The sequence below is a fragment of the Balaenoptera musculus genome, chromosome 2 (genome assembly GCF_009873245.2).
Source record: "Balaenoptera musculus isolate JJ_BM4_2016_0621 chromosome 2, mBalMus1.pri.v3, whole genome shotgun sequence".
Classification (NCBI taxonomy): domain Eukaryota; kingdom Metazoa; phylum Chordata; class Mammalia; order Artiodactyla; family Balaenopteridae; genus Balaenoptera; species Balaenoptera musculus.
The window spans coordinates 65,396,806-65,409,149 of NC_045786.1; the positions used below are offsets into that span (position 1 = coordinate 65,396,806).

The 12,344-nt window shown below is 50.7% G+C and overlaps 1 protein-coding gene across 1 annotated transcript in view; it reads right to left on the reverse strand.

The window, feature by feature from the left end:
* Nucleotides 1–388: 388 nt before the first annotated feature.
* The window catches only part of NOX5 (NADPH oxidase 5), an 89,494-nt gene continuing 77,538 nt past the window's right edge, over nt 389–12,344 (reverse strand). The window contains 8 exon segments of the mRNA XM_036844275.1: nt 389–1,173; nt 1,810–1,894; nt 2,172–2,296; nt 2,691–2,735; nt 4,407–4,601; nt 6,426–6,568; nt 9,877–9,965; nt 11,635–11,802. Of these exon segments, the coding sequence (XP_036700170.1) occupies nt 934–1,173; nt 1,810–1,894; nt 2,172–2,296; nt 2,691–2,735; nt 4,407–4,601; nt 6,426–6,568; nt 9,877–9,965; nt 11,635–11,802 (1,090 nt within the window). The 3' untranslated portion in view covers nt 389–933.

Genomic DNA, 12,344 nt, shown 5'->3' on the forward strand with positions numbered 1-12,344 from the left:
TGGTATTCACTTTGTTATAAATTAAAATCTATAGGATACTTCAGTGGCCTTTTTATTTCTAGTTTGAAAATGTGTAATAATTTTAAAGACCTCATAATGTCTACACTTGAAATATTCAATTCCTTTTCCTTAAATTCTGGTCTCAAAATAATGTTACAACTTAACTGACTTCATGATACTATACAAAATGTTCTGTTGCGTAAGACACGATAAGGTACATTATGAAAGTCTGTGAAGCTGAGAGAAGATTTCCCAGGAAGGTAGGTCATGAGCAGATTTCTCATCAGGAGCCTCGGAGGCCAGATGGCATGGCTCAATGTACTTGAAGTGTTGAAGGAAAGAAACCGTCAACCAAGAATCCTAGACCTAGCAAAACTTTCCTTCGAAAATGAGGGAGAAATGAAGACATTCCCAGTTAATCAAGAGTCGAGAGAGTTCTTAACCACCAGACCTGCCTGCCACAGGGAGTTCTTCAGGTTGGAGTCAAGGACCCTAGGCAGTAACTCAAAGCCTTATGAAGAAATAAAGACCTCTGGTAAAAGTAGATAGACGGGCGATGAGAAAAGCTAGTACTATTGTAACTTTGGTTTGTAGCTCCACTTTTTGTTCTCTGTTTGATTTAAGAGACTAATATATAATAAAACACACACACATACAAATCAAAAAAAAAAAAAAAAATGTACCTTCCCGGGCCCTACTCCCAGATAATCTGACTTGGAAGGTCTGGAATGAGGTCTGGTAATCTAACTTTTTAAGTGCTCATTTTGAATAAAAAGAAATGTCATAAAAAAGAGAAATGGGGTGGGGGAGGCTATACATTTTTATAAAATGTGAATAAGAAAAAATATCAGAAGGAAATCCTTTAAAATGCCTGGATACCTAGATGGGATTATGAATTTTTTTTCTCTTCTCTCTTCTAAGTTTCACAAAATTTTACATTTTGTTGGGGGAAAAAAGCAGCCCCCTCTCCCCCACATTTTTGATAGAAATAGAATAATCTAAACACTTTCTTAAAGAGCCCCTGAACCCCGCGGCCGCACCTCCATCCTCCTCAGGCCCCGCCCCTCTCCTACCCTCCTGAGTCTCCTCGGCCTGGTCCATCTCCAGTCTGGTCAGCAGGCTCACAAACCACTCGAAAGACCGCTAGCCTCGGTTTACCCAGATGAAGTCCACCTATGGAGAAGGGCCCAGTTCAGAGGGGGGCCTACCTCATTCACGCATATCTGTGATCCCCAGGGCCCTGGTGTAACCACCCTGCTGTTAGCAGGGCACACATTATCGCCCCCATTTAAGGGATGGGGAGACCGAGGCTCGCAGAGGTGAGGAACGTTGCCCAGGCCACAGAGCAGCATGGGATCAGAACTCGGGGTCCTGACAACCAGGGCAGGATTTTCTCTAATAATCTATTGTTTACAGCAAGCAGTATTCTGAGATCTTAAGTTTAGGACAGCCAGAAAAACATTACTTCATTATTTTTTTTTTAGAAACACTTTGAAGTGGCCTACACAGAATAATGAATTTTGAAACGGCAAACGTTTTCGTTTTTAAAACCACCATCAGGTCATGGCTAGCAAGCATCATGGCTGTAACTGAATCCCGGCTGCCTGACTTTCAGACTCCGTGTTCTTTAACGAGATGCCCGCCTTTAGGGCCCAGAATGTCTCTCTGGGGGAGCCCTGAACACAGAGACCAGCGGATCCAAGCTGGGGAGAGGTCATCTATCCTTCCCCTGCCTCTGCACAGGGGGCGCCTAGCTCTGGTGTCTGGGGAGCTCCCCAGTCCTTCCTGCAGGAGGCGGTGCTCACTCACCTTGAGGAGCTTCCTGTCAGCATCCGGCACACCCTCCCTCCCCGAGTGCTGGCAGTTGGGGCAGATGTGCGTTCTCTTCTGGTGCCTGAGGGGAGAAGAGAGGAGGGGCTTTTGAGTTTGGGGTGAGTATGAGATTTCTCAGGACCCCAGAGAACAGTGCAGGGCACAGGGAGGGAGGTGGGGTGGCAGGGCCCACCCCATGAGGAGGGGGAGGGATGAGACCCAAAAAAGAGCAGGAGAGGAAAGAGGGAAAAGGGGAGAGGGAGACAGGTGACAGGAGGGAGAAGGCAGGGCGGGGAGGGGAGGCCGTCTCTCAGGACTCTGACCCGGGATGCAGGCAGGGCCACAGCCTGTCCACCCACCTGTACAAGATGCTCTGCAGGATAGAAGCAAAGGGGGTGATGCCGACGCCCGCCCCGATGAGCACGGCATGCTCGGAGGCGAAGATCCTGCGGTTGGGGGTCCCGGAAGGGCCATCGATGTAGCACTGCATGCAGGAGGGGTTAGAGGAAAGAGAGGGTCGGTGGGTGAGGGAGAAGCAGACCCCGACGCTTCAGGACCTCCCTTTATATGCAGGCAGTCATCTCCTGGGTTGGAACCCAGGAGTAAGTGGCTCCCACTCAGAGCACATTCTACACGCTGTGCTCTGAGCCCGAGTCTGGGAGAGCCCTAGTATGTTCGCGTGCAGAGCTGGTGAGAGCAGGGCCCAGCCAGCACGCCCCGTGTGCCCTGTGAGGGCAGGGGTTTGGTTCCATTATCTGGAGACCTGGGAGTCAGACCGTGGGGACTGTGGAACCCGGGTACCAAGAGCCACAGCAAGCCCTCCCCGTGGGCAGAGGCTTCGATTCCTCTGCTTGGGGCCACCCCCTTGAGCCTCTCACCTTGATGTTACAGAACCGGTGGTTCTCAGAGGACACCTCGGAGACCTGCAGGGAGTAGAGCAGAGAAGGTGGGTCTCTGGGAGTGGGCGGGCCAGGCATTTCTCAGAGGCTTCCCCGCCCTTGCCAGTCGGAGCAACCTTACCAAAAGGGAATTGCCTTTTCTGCCCCAACCATTCCAGGGAGCATGGGGCACTTTTCACGGAGAACATCAGTGGTGTGCCGGTACACGGACTCTTCAGAAAAAGAAAGCACCACCACCAGCAACGACCAACTCCTGATTGTCAGTGTCTAGATTTCCGGTGTAAACACTGCCATCATGGCTCCCACCAATGACCGTGCTTAACAACTGGCTCTCAAAATTCCTGAAAATGTAACAATCGCTCTAGAGGTCCAACACAAGTCAGCTTCAGGGTGTGATGGGAGAAGACTCTCCCCAGCCGCCTCTTGGGCTCAGCCGCTCCCGATAGCTTTCATGTTTCTAGACACAGCCCCGGCCTTGAACGTTCTTTCCCTGTGCCTAGAGCACGCTCTCCTCTCGCGCAGCTGGCAAATTCCTGTGCATCCTTCAGGGTGCGGCTCACTTGGAGCGGCTGCCCCTCCTGGAAGCTTTGCCCGGCTGCTCCAGGCAGAAAAGCCACGCATGGGCCTGGCTCAGAGTTCGCCCCTGCCCTTGGGACCCTGCTCTGGGCTTGCTGACAGGGAGCTGCCTGAGGGCAGGGAGCAGGTCTCCTCTGCTCTGCCTAACTCCTCCAGCCCCGAGGACAGGCAGACCAGATTCCCTGAGTTCAAAGTGCTTCCTTCCTGAAGATGAAGGAAACAGAGCCCCCCCCCCCCACCGAAAGGGCTGCAGGGGCCTGTGATCGTTTCTCTCTGGTGAGGAGTGACCTTCACGACCATCCAGGCAAATCCCTTATTTCACAGAGAGAAGCCGCACCCGAGAGTGTGGAAATGACTCGCCCAAGTTCCCATAGAGCTCGGGGTGGAGCCCGGGTCTCCAGCTGCCCCTCCTGCACTCACCGCGTCACACCACGTTGCTTCTTTGGGGGCAACTGAATTCTGTGTCCTCCACAGTGCTGGATGTGAACTACTTGTGAGGATTATTTTAGGAAGTACACTGTGAGAGGGATACTTCTCTTACAATTTTTTAAAATCCTTCTGATTGCAAGGAGAAAGCCTTACATCATGGTTATTAGATCTTTAACATCTCTCTAACACTTACTAATCCCTCCTCCTTTTTTTCTTTTAACAAGCTGAGAAAGAAAGAGATGGAGAGCATGACAGAGAGAGAGAGGGAACAAGCAGTGGCTGCAGCTCAGGCTCCGAGCCTCACTTAGCAGGCAGCAACATCTGGCAAGAATTTAATTACATTGTTTTTGCTTTCAGAGTTACCTTCTGTTTATGGCACGGGATAACTGGTTCTTCATTAAACATGGCAATCTAAAGAGTCCTTTTAAAATACGATTAAGTTGACAGTAATGTTGGGATGTAAGGAGAGAGATTCAGTAGGAAGTATTACCTGTGGGAAGTAAATATGGCAAAAGTTATGAAGGTGCCATGCAGGTGACTGGCTACAGAAACACCACATGGCGTGTGGTCCTTCCTGAGTGTGGCCTGCCCTTGAGGCCTTCTCTTCCAAGTTCCAAGGACCCACCCACCGTTCCTGGGAAGAAAAATCATTGGCTCTCCAGGCTCCAGCCCCAGCTTCCTCAGCCTTACCCGGCCCAGGTCCTCGGCTGCAGCTTCCCACTGTGCCTGAACCCCGTCCTTTGTCCCCACGTACACCAGGCCTTCATCCCCCTGCTGTGGAGTTCCCTTGGGCCTGTAGGACATCAGCTCCACAGAGACATCCTTGTTGGAGGCCATTGCGCCCTGTGCCGAGGCTCCAGTGTGGATGGGCTGGGGCTGCAAACCCTGTTTGGTTTCCAAAAAAACAGTGCTTTATGATTTAAACCACAAGATCAGTACGTGTTCGTTTTTTTTAAAGATTCAGAAACTACAGAACTTTAAAGAATAATGTCAAAAAGTACCCTGAATTGGAAGACACAACTTCCCTAAACATTTTCTCTATCCTTCCAGACCTTTTTCACACACACACACACTCTTTTACATAAATGGAACGTACTGCTTTGTAACTTGCCTTTTCCACTTACTACATCTTGAGCAGCTTTACGTGCTAATGCATATACATTCACATAGTCTTTTTTAGGCAACTTACTATTCTATTAGAAGGGAGGTTAGTAATTTATTTAACTGCTTCCCTACTGTTGGGCATTTTGGTTATCCTCTTTTTCTCATTCTTGTTAACAACTACGGTATATTATATAAATTAGCTCTTTCCCTTTACCCTAACTTATTTTCTTCATAGCATTTATTACCACGTGACACATTTTATATCTATTTGTGCATTTACTGTCTATCTCCCCCTCCAGAAGGGAAGCAGTGCCAATGGCTATTTTGCTTATTGACATATCTCTAGCATCTAAAACAGTACCTGGAAAACAGTAGATCCTATGCTCAATAAATATTTGCTAAATGAATAAACAAGGTGGTTAATGCACTTCTTGTGTACGTGTCCAATTAGCTTTTTAGGCTAAATCCCTAAAAATGGCATTGCTGGGCCATTGGGTATAGATATTAAAATGCTGACACATATAGCCAGACTGCCCACCAGAAAGATTGTGCCAATTTATTCTTTGGCAGCGGTGCTTAAGACCCCAAGGAAACACCACTTTTAGTGTATCTACCCACCAATCTCAGGGTGCCAAGACTCACCCAGTTTTGAAAATCAGCTTTCTGCTTTGGGAGATTTCCCCTGATTAATAGGAGAGAACACTCCGCTTGTTTCTACCTACCTCTCCATTTCCCAGAGCTTTGCTCTTGGCACTGTTCAAGAAGGTCCCTCTGGTCTGACCAGGCAGGATTCCACATGACATGATTCTTCCTTTGACCTTCAACAGGGTTCCCACATATTAACCAGTCTCCCGGCTTAGTGGTACAGCCTACTAAGTGTTCAGGCACCCTCAGCCTCCTACATCTATCCCTGCTTCCTCAGGTGCTGCTCTGATCTCTCTGTATTCCTCCCAAACCTCCCAGAACCTGTATTCACTCCAGGCGCTGGCGGATTGTCAATTTTGTGCAGTTCATCAGGGCTTAAAAGAGAACAATGCTGATGGTGATGGTGATGATGATGGTGAGAGTGATGGTGACGGTGATGATGATGGTGACGTGATGATGCTAATGATGGTGGCGGTGATGATGGTGATGGTGATAATGAATGATCCCTCTGGACCATGTTGCTCAGTTCACTCAGTACTTGACATGCATTCATTCCATTGGTCCGTAAAAGAATCACGTGTAAAAGGAAAGCCAACGGTGGGAAGCACGTCCAGTTCGTAGATGAACAACTTGAGGCTCAGCAAGGCTAAAAGATGTGGCCAAGGCCATACAGTTAGAAAGCGTTAGAGCAGAGAGGTGGGGGTGGGTTTTTCTCATCTCGATTTCCCCCTCTTTGCATTGTCCCCTCCTTTCTAACGGAGCACATTGGAGCGGGGAGGGTCTGGAGTGGTCAGGCTTCGAGGAGGCTCTTGGACCACACCGTCTGGAGTTGCCTCGCCCTGTGCGCCACCGTCCAGCCGGTGTACACGACAGCTGCTCAGTGGTTGCCAACTAAGAAGGCAACTTGGTCCCCATGGGTTTGTCACCATGGTGGAGCCTTACTTCCCTGCAGTTACTTACCTGCGGCTTCCTCTGACTCCTTCTCATCTTCAAACTCCTCGAGAGCCTCTCGGAACCACAGCCCACTGGGTCTGATTTCTTGAAGGACTCATACAGCCTGTTTGTCCACTGGCCCTGGGACTGGATGTGTAGCCAGATGGTGTCTGAGCAAGAGACAGGGAGGGAGGAAAGGGTTCAGCACTGTTCTCCAGCAGGGACAGGCCCGTCTCACTTGGAGGGATTGGGACTGGGCGTCCGCCCCTTAAGTCCTCCTTTGAATGTCCTTCCTCAGGCCCAAACTAGCAGTCACAGTCATGGGACTTGGAGAGCCGAGCTCTCTGTGCAGACCTGGCAATCTTGCTCGGTGAGGTCAACCTAAGGGTTCAGTCTCCTTTGCCAAGGCAGGGGTCAGAGTGGCCCTGAGCACACTGGGAGCTCCCTAGGGGTGGGGGCCAGGCCTCCTCCATCAAGCCAGGGTCTCACCAAGGTGGGGACCCTCTCCCTCCCACATTCAACCGGGTGTCTGTCAACGGCTCTGCACACAGTAGGTGCTCAATCAATGGTGGGAACAACAGCTTGCATTGCCCCCAGTGTCTGGGATGCAGGGGGTGCTTACTAAGGTTCCCTGTTGAGTGGATGACTGATGGACAAGCCTGGGGGGGCTACCCCTCTATTGAGGGGTACCAGAAAGAACCCACATGAGAGTAAGGAGGCCCCTAGGAGATCTCCTGGTCTGGGGTTCTCATCCTTTTTCTTTTATTTTAAACCACGGACTCTTTTGGCAGTCCTATGAAGGAAATGGATAGACTCCTTCTCAGAGTAAGGTTTTTAAATACATTGAATAACATATGTAGAAATTACAGATGAAACCAATGATAATGAGACAGTTATCAAAATATATTTTTTAAAATTTTGATTTAAGAATACATGTGCATTTTTGTTAATACATGAAATAACGAGATGCAGCAGGAGTCACATGGCCACTGGAAACATGAATTAGCAATAAGCATGAATGATATCCCAAAGTATGGACAGCAAGCGTAACGTGATATGAAGAAGAATCCATGGTTTTCATTTCGAAAAAGGCACAGGGATTGGTAATGCTACTATGGTTTGTTACCTGCATTCATACCTGAAGAAAAGGCTAAATTTTAGTTAGCGGTTAGTAAAAACAAAGATGTCACATTTTTTTGCCCACCTAAGTTCCTAAATAAACTGGTTGGACCCTGTGTTTACAGAGAGGTGAGGCACGCTCTCACAGCTTTGTGAGGAGGGGACTGAAAAGTCAGGTGCTTGGATCCCTACTCCCATGCGCCTTCCTGGCGCTTTCTCACCCTTCAGGGTACAAAGAGGCAGGAGGGCTGGGCTATGCCCTGTCGCACAGATGCTCCCTGAACTGCCTCACACAGTGACTCATATGGAGAAGGCCTCTTACATGTCAGCTGAATTCAATCAGCCGCACTTGCCAGCCTGAGTCCCACTCCTAATCCTGTAAGCCAGCTCTGCAAACAAAGTTGGAGGATTTACCAGCCCCCGTATGGACTCACTCAGCTCACTGTAGAGGACTCGGGCCCAAGAGATGGGCAGATTCCAAGCTGAGACCCTGAAGAAACCCCTTCAAGAATTAGTCAAATAAATAACATATCCATAAAATAAACATGGTCATTATAATCATATTAGTATTGATACACTGGAATAGTATGCAGCCACAAAAAGGAAAAGTTCTTCTTTTAAAAGAACTGACATGCAAAGATTTTCATGACACACTATTCACGGAGAAAAAGTGGGCTTTAAAACAGTGTGAACAGTGATCCCTTGCATGCAGAATTATCTCTGCTTCTGATTATCCATGGAGATGTACTGAGATCTGGAAGGCAATGGTTTTATTTTTTTTTCTTTTTAAAATTTTATTGGAGTATAGTTGCTTTACAATGTTGTGTTAGTTTCTACTGTACAGCAAAGTGAATCACTATACGTATACATATATCCCCTCTTTTTTGGATTTCCTTCCCATTTAGGTCACCACAGAGCATTGAGTAGAGTTCCCTGTGCTATACAGTAGGTTCTCATTATGGAATGTATTTTATACATAGTATCAAGAGTGTATATATATCAATCCCAATCTCCCAATTCATCCCATCGCCCCTTTCCCCCTTGGGACAATGGATTTCTTTGGGTGGAATTACTTGAGGGATTTTAATTTTCTTCGGGACATGTTTCTATACTGTCTGAATTTTCTGGAAGCATCTCTGTTCTTTACAAAACAGCAAAGGAGAGAAAAATAGGAAGAAAATAACCCACCCTCTCTAACCCACACCCTCACCCCATTGTACATCCAGGCCACCACTCACATGATTCCAGGGCAGGTGTTGTGCAGCTTCGGGTGGGGAACCCTGGACCTGGGTCTGCGCCCTGAGCTGAGGGAGCTGGGCCAGGGGGTGGGAGGCATCCTGAGTGAAGCTACAGCTTTTAGTGGGGGTGGGTCAGAGAACCCTGGCAACCAGAAGCCTTTACTCCTCATGAAGCTGAGCAAGGGTCTCGCTGTAACAGGCCACGCAAGGCCTCCTCTGTCAGAAGCACCGCTTGAGGTGGGAAGGCCAATGCCCGGCCAGGAGGTCAGAGGTCCAGCTTGTGGCCCGACCAACAGCTCAGGACCAGAAGGCAGGCCCACGCATGGTTGCGAGTCAGAGGACAGCTGGGCAAAGGGAGGGTCAGCTGAGCGGTCCTATGGGTGCTGGGTATCCAGAGGGAATAGGGGTGGTCCAGGGATGGGGGAGAAGGGTGCGAGGGCTTCTGCTGCCTTGGCTCCCCACAGGGCTCATGGCCACATGGAGTGCGGAAGCCTGGCTTCCTGTCACAGCCCCCTGGGAAACGTCCTGGTCCCCTCTCCTCTGAGCCGCTGTTCCTCTGCTTAAGACCCCTGCGGGCTCCCAACCGCCTGCGCCATCCTGCGTTCCACTCTGCGTTCGAAGTCTTTCCAGTCCCACCCTGGTTCCCGTCGACTTTGCCAGCCACTGTTGTCTGCCTTCAGTCCCTTCTCTGACCCTCTCTCCCGTCCCCCCTGCCCCTACTTCCTTCCTCCCTACTCCACCTAACCCTCAGCCCAAACTACATCAGACCCTTCTACGTTTCCACGTTTTCATGCTTCTCCCTCCGCCTCCACCCCCTCGTCCTTCCCTACCTAGGAAACTCCTACGAACCCTTCAAAGTTCAGCTGAAATGCCACCCTGCCCACTTCCCCCACCAGGCCAGGCCCTCCCCTGTGACCCTCACGGCAGCCGGTACAGCCCCAAACACCCCATTCAGTCAGCATCTGCACGTCTGCCTCTGTGTTCCAGAGGGAGCTTTGGGAGGTTGACTTTGTGTGTCTGGTCTTGTTCACCTCTGTGTTCCTGGTTCCCAGCCTTGCTTGGCACACGGCAAGGACTCAGTAATACCTGCTGAGTGACCGGTGGGGCTGGCGCAGGCCTACCTTTCTGCTCAGGAGCGCTGCTGATGGTGAAGGGGTGCCACGCGTGGTGCGCGATGGTGGGGATGTTCAGATACAAGTGAGTGAGTGACCTGGGGAGAGAAGAAAGAGACCAGGGTCATCTGTGCAGGCCCAGAGCTGCCAGGGGCCCCAGTGCCAGAGGATGGAGGCTGGGCCGTCTTTCTCCACCATAAGCCAGGCCGGCCCCGGACATGAGACTCTTCTGTGCCTGTGAGTGGGGTCTCACCCCTGCAGCACCTCTGTGAACCAGGAGGTGGCAGTGATCAGAGAAGGGAAGTCAGGCTGTGTCTGAAGTGGGGCTCATGGTGTGATCCCACTTCTTGTGGTATAAATACTGCTTCTCAGTGGCCCTCCACCTCTGTGAAGCCCCTGACTGCTCCAGCCCCTTTCTTGGAACTTCTGTGGCACTTGGGTGGTATTCCAACCGTGAACGGGCATCTCTCCCGGATATAACAGCCTCCCGGATAGTAGCTTCAGTTTATTGAGCACTTACTTGGTGCCAGAGCTGTGTGGAGCTCTTCTAGTGCTATCTCTGGTCCTCACAGAGACTCTCTGAGATGCGTGTCATTCTTTCTCCACTTTACGCAGGAGAGGCTGAGGCTCAGAGAGGTTAAATGACTTGCTCAAGGCCACCAGCTAAGAAACCACGGGATTTGAATCCAACCACTCTGTCTGATGCCAGGGTCTAGACAGAAACCTCGGCCTCTTAGTCAGCTTCCGTGTCCTCACTCTCAAGCTGTCCAGAGTCAAACCCACCCAGAACTGCCTTCCCTTTCTCCAAAAATGGCCCCAGTTACTCAGGCACCTGCAAGACAGCCTAGACGCCTTCCCCACCTCAACCGCAAATGCAGCCAGTTACCTCTTGAGTCTTTCTGTGACATGCCCCCTCCCCACCCAGTTCAAGGTCAAGGATCTCGTGAGCACTCATCTACCTGTGTGCGACAGCCTCCCCAGTGGTCCCCTCCAAGCCATCTTCTACAGAGCGACTAAAGAAATGCAGCTGGAGTATAAAGCAGCTCAGTACCACCGCCCGCCCGCCCGCCCCCACTCTGCTCAAGGGTTCCCTGTGGCCTGCAGAGTGAGGCCACTCACCCTTAGGCCCTGCCCACCCCTCCAGCTTCTCCCTGGCACCTTGGCTCCAGCTGTGCCAAATTACCTGTAATCCCCCAAGCACAGTATGCCCTTTCATGACTCTGTGCCTTTGCCCATGCTGTTCCTTATCCAAGCAAACCCTTCCCTATCTTATCTATCCAACAAACTCCTATTCATCTTTCAAAACCCTGAAAAGGCAGCTCCCCTCTCATTCTGAAGCTTCTCTGATCTCTCAAAGACAAAGAGTTTTAACACCTCCTGGGATTCTTCTTCTCTTACCAGCACAGCCCTGCATTGTAACGGAAGGGCTGACTCTCCTATTAGCCTGTGTGCCCGTGGAGAGTGGGACAGTGCCTGAGCCTTCTCTGCATCTCTGTCACCTAGCACAGGGCCTGCCACCTTGTAGACACTAATATATACTTACTGAAGGTATTCTGTGCACACTGGCCTTTAGTGGTACCCTGCCTACCTGTCATACCCCTTCCAGAAGTGTCACTCCCGGAGGGCTGGATCGAGTCTTGCACTTTGCTTATCTTCTCCACTGTGATGGGGCTCCCCATTTCCTTGGGGGCGGGGGTCTAACAGAGTACTCAGCTGCTGCACCCCACCACCTGTGACTCCCCTTGGCTCCTCAGGCCCCCTTTGCACCTTGGAAGGGAGGAGATTGACTTCCACGATGCACAGGGCCTCCATGCGGGATGCGGCCAGGCCGACGGCCTTCTCCAGGAAGAACAAGGTGCCAGGGACCAGCAGCCACTTCCAGAAGTTGGGCCCGTGCAGACATGGGAGGTAGGACAGGTGGGTCCAATAGAACAGCTGTGGGGGTGGGGAGTAAGTTGCCAGAGTCAAGGCCTGGGGGTGGAACAGAGCCAAGGTTCATGGCCATCCTTAAAGCCAGGACTGTGCCCAGAGCCTTGGCCACACACACCCTCTCCTGGGAACAGGCTTGGGTAGGAGGTTGGGGGTGGGAAGCTTCGTTGCCTCTCTGTTCTGGGGGCTTGGCCCAGAAAGTCTGTAAGGGAAGATTCTTGGTGCTAGTGGCAAACATCTGGAACATTTGCCTGGGGGTGTTCTGGGCAGAGTGAACTGCCCACTCCGATGGGCTCATGAGCATCAATGTCCCAGCCCACGGACCCTTTCTCAGGGGGAAGGAAGGAAAGACAGCAATGGTGTTCTGGGAGTGGAGGAGAAAGCAAAGCCCTGAGTTTTAATGCCTGCTCTGCTACTAGCTGTGGGACCTCGGCCTGGTAAGTTACTTTTCTGAGAGTCAGATTCCTCATGGGTCAAATGAGGATGCTGATTCTGACTTCAAAGGATCATTGCTGGCCCCAAGTAGGTGCCGTGTATATATATATATA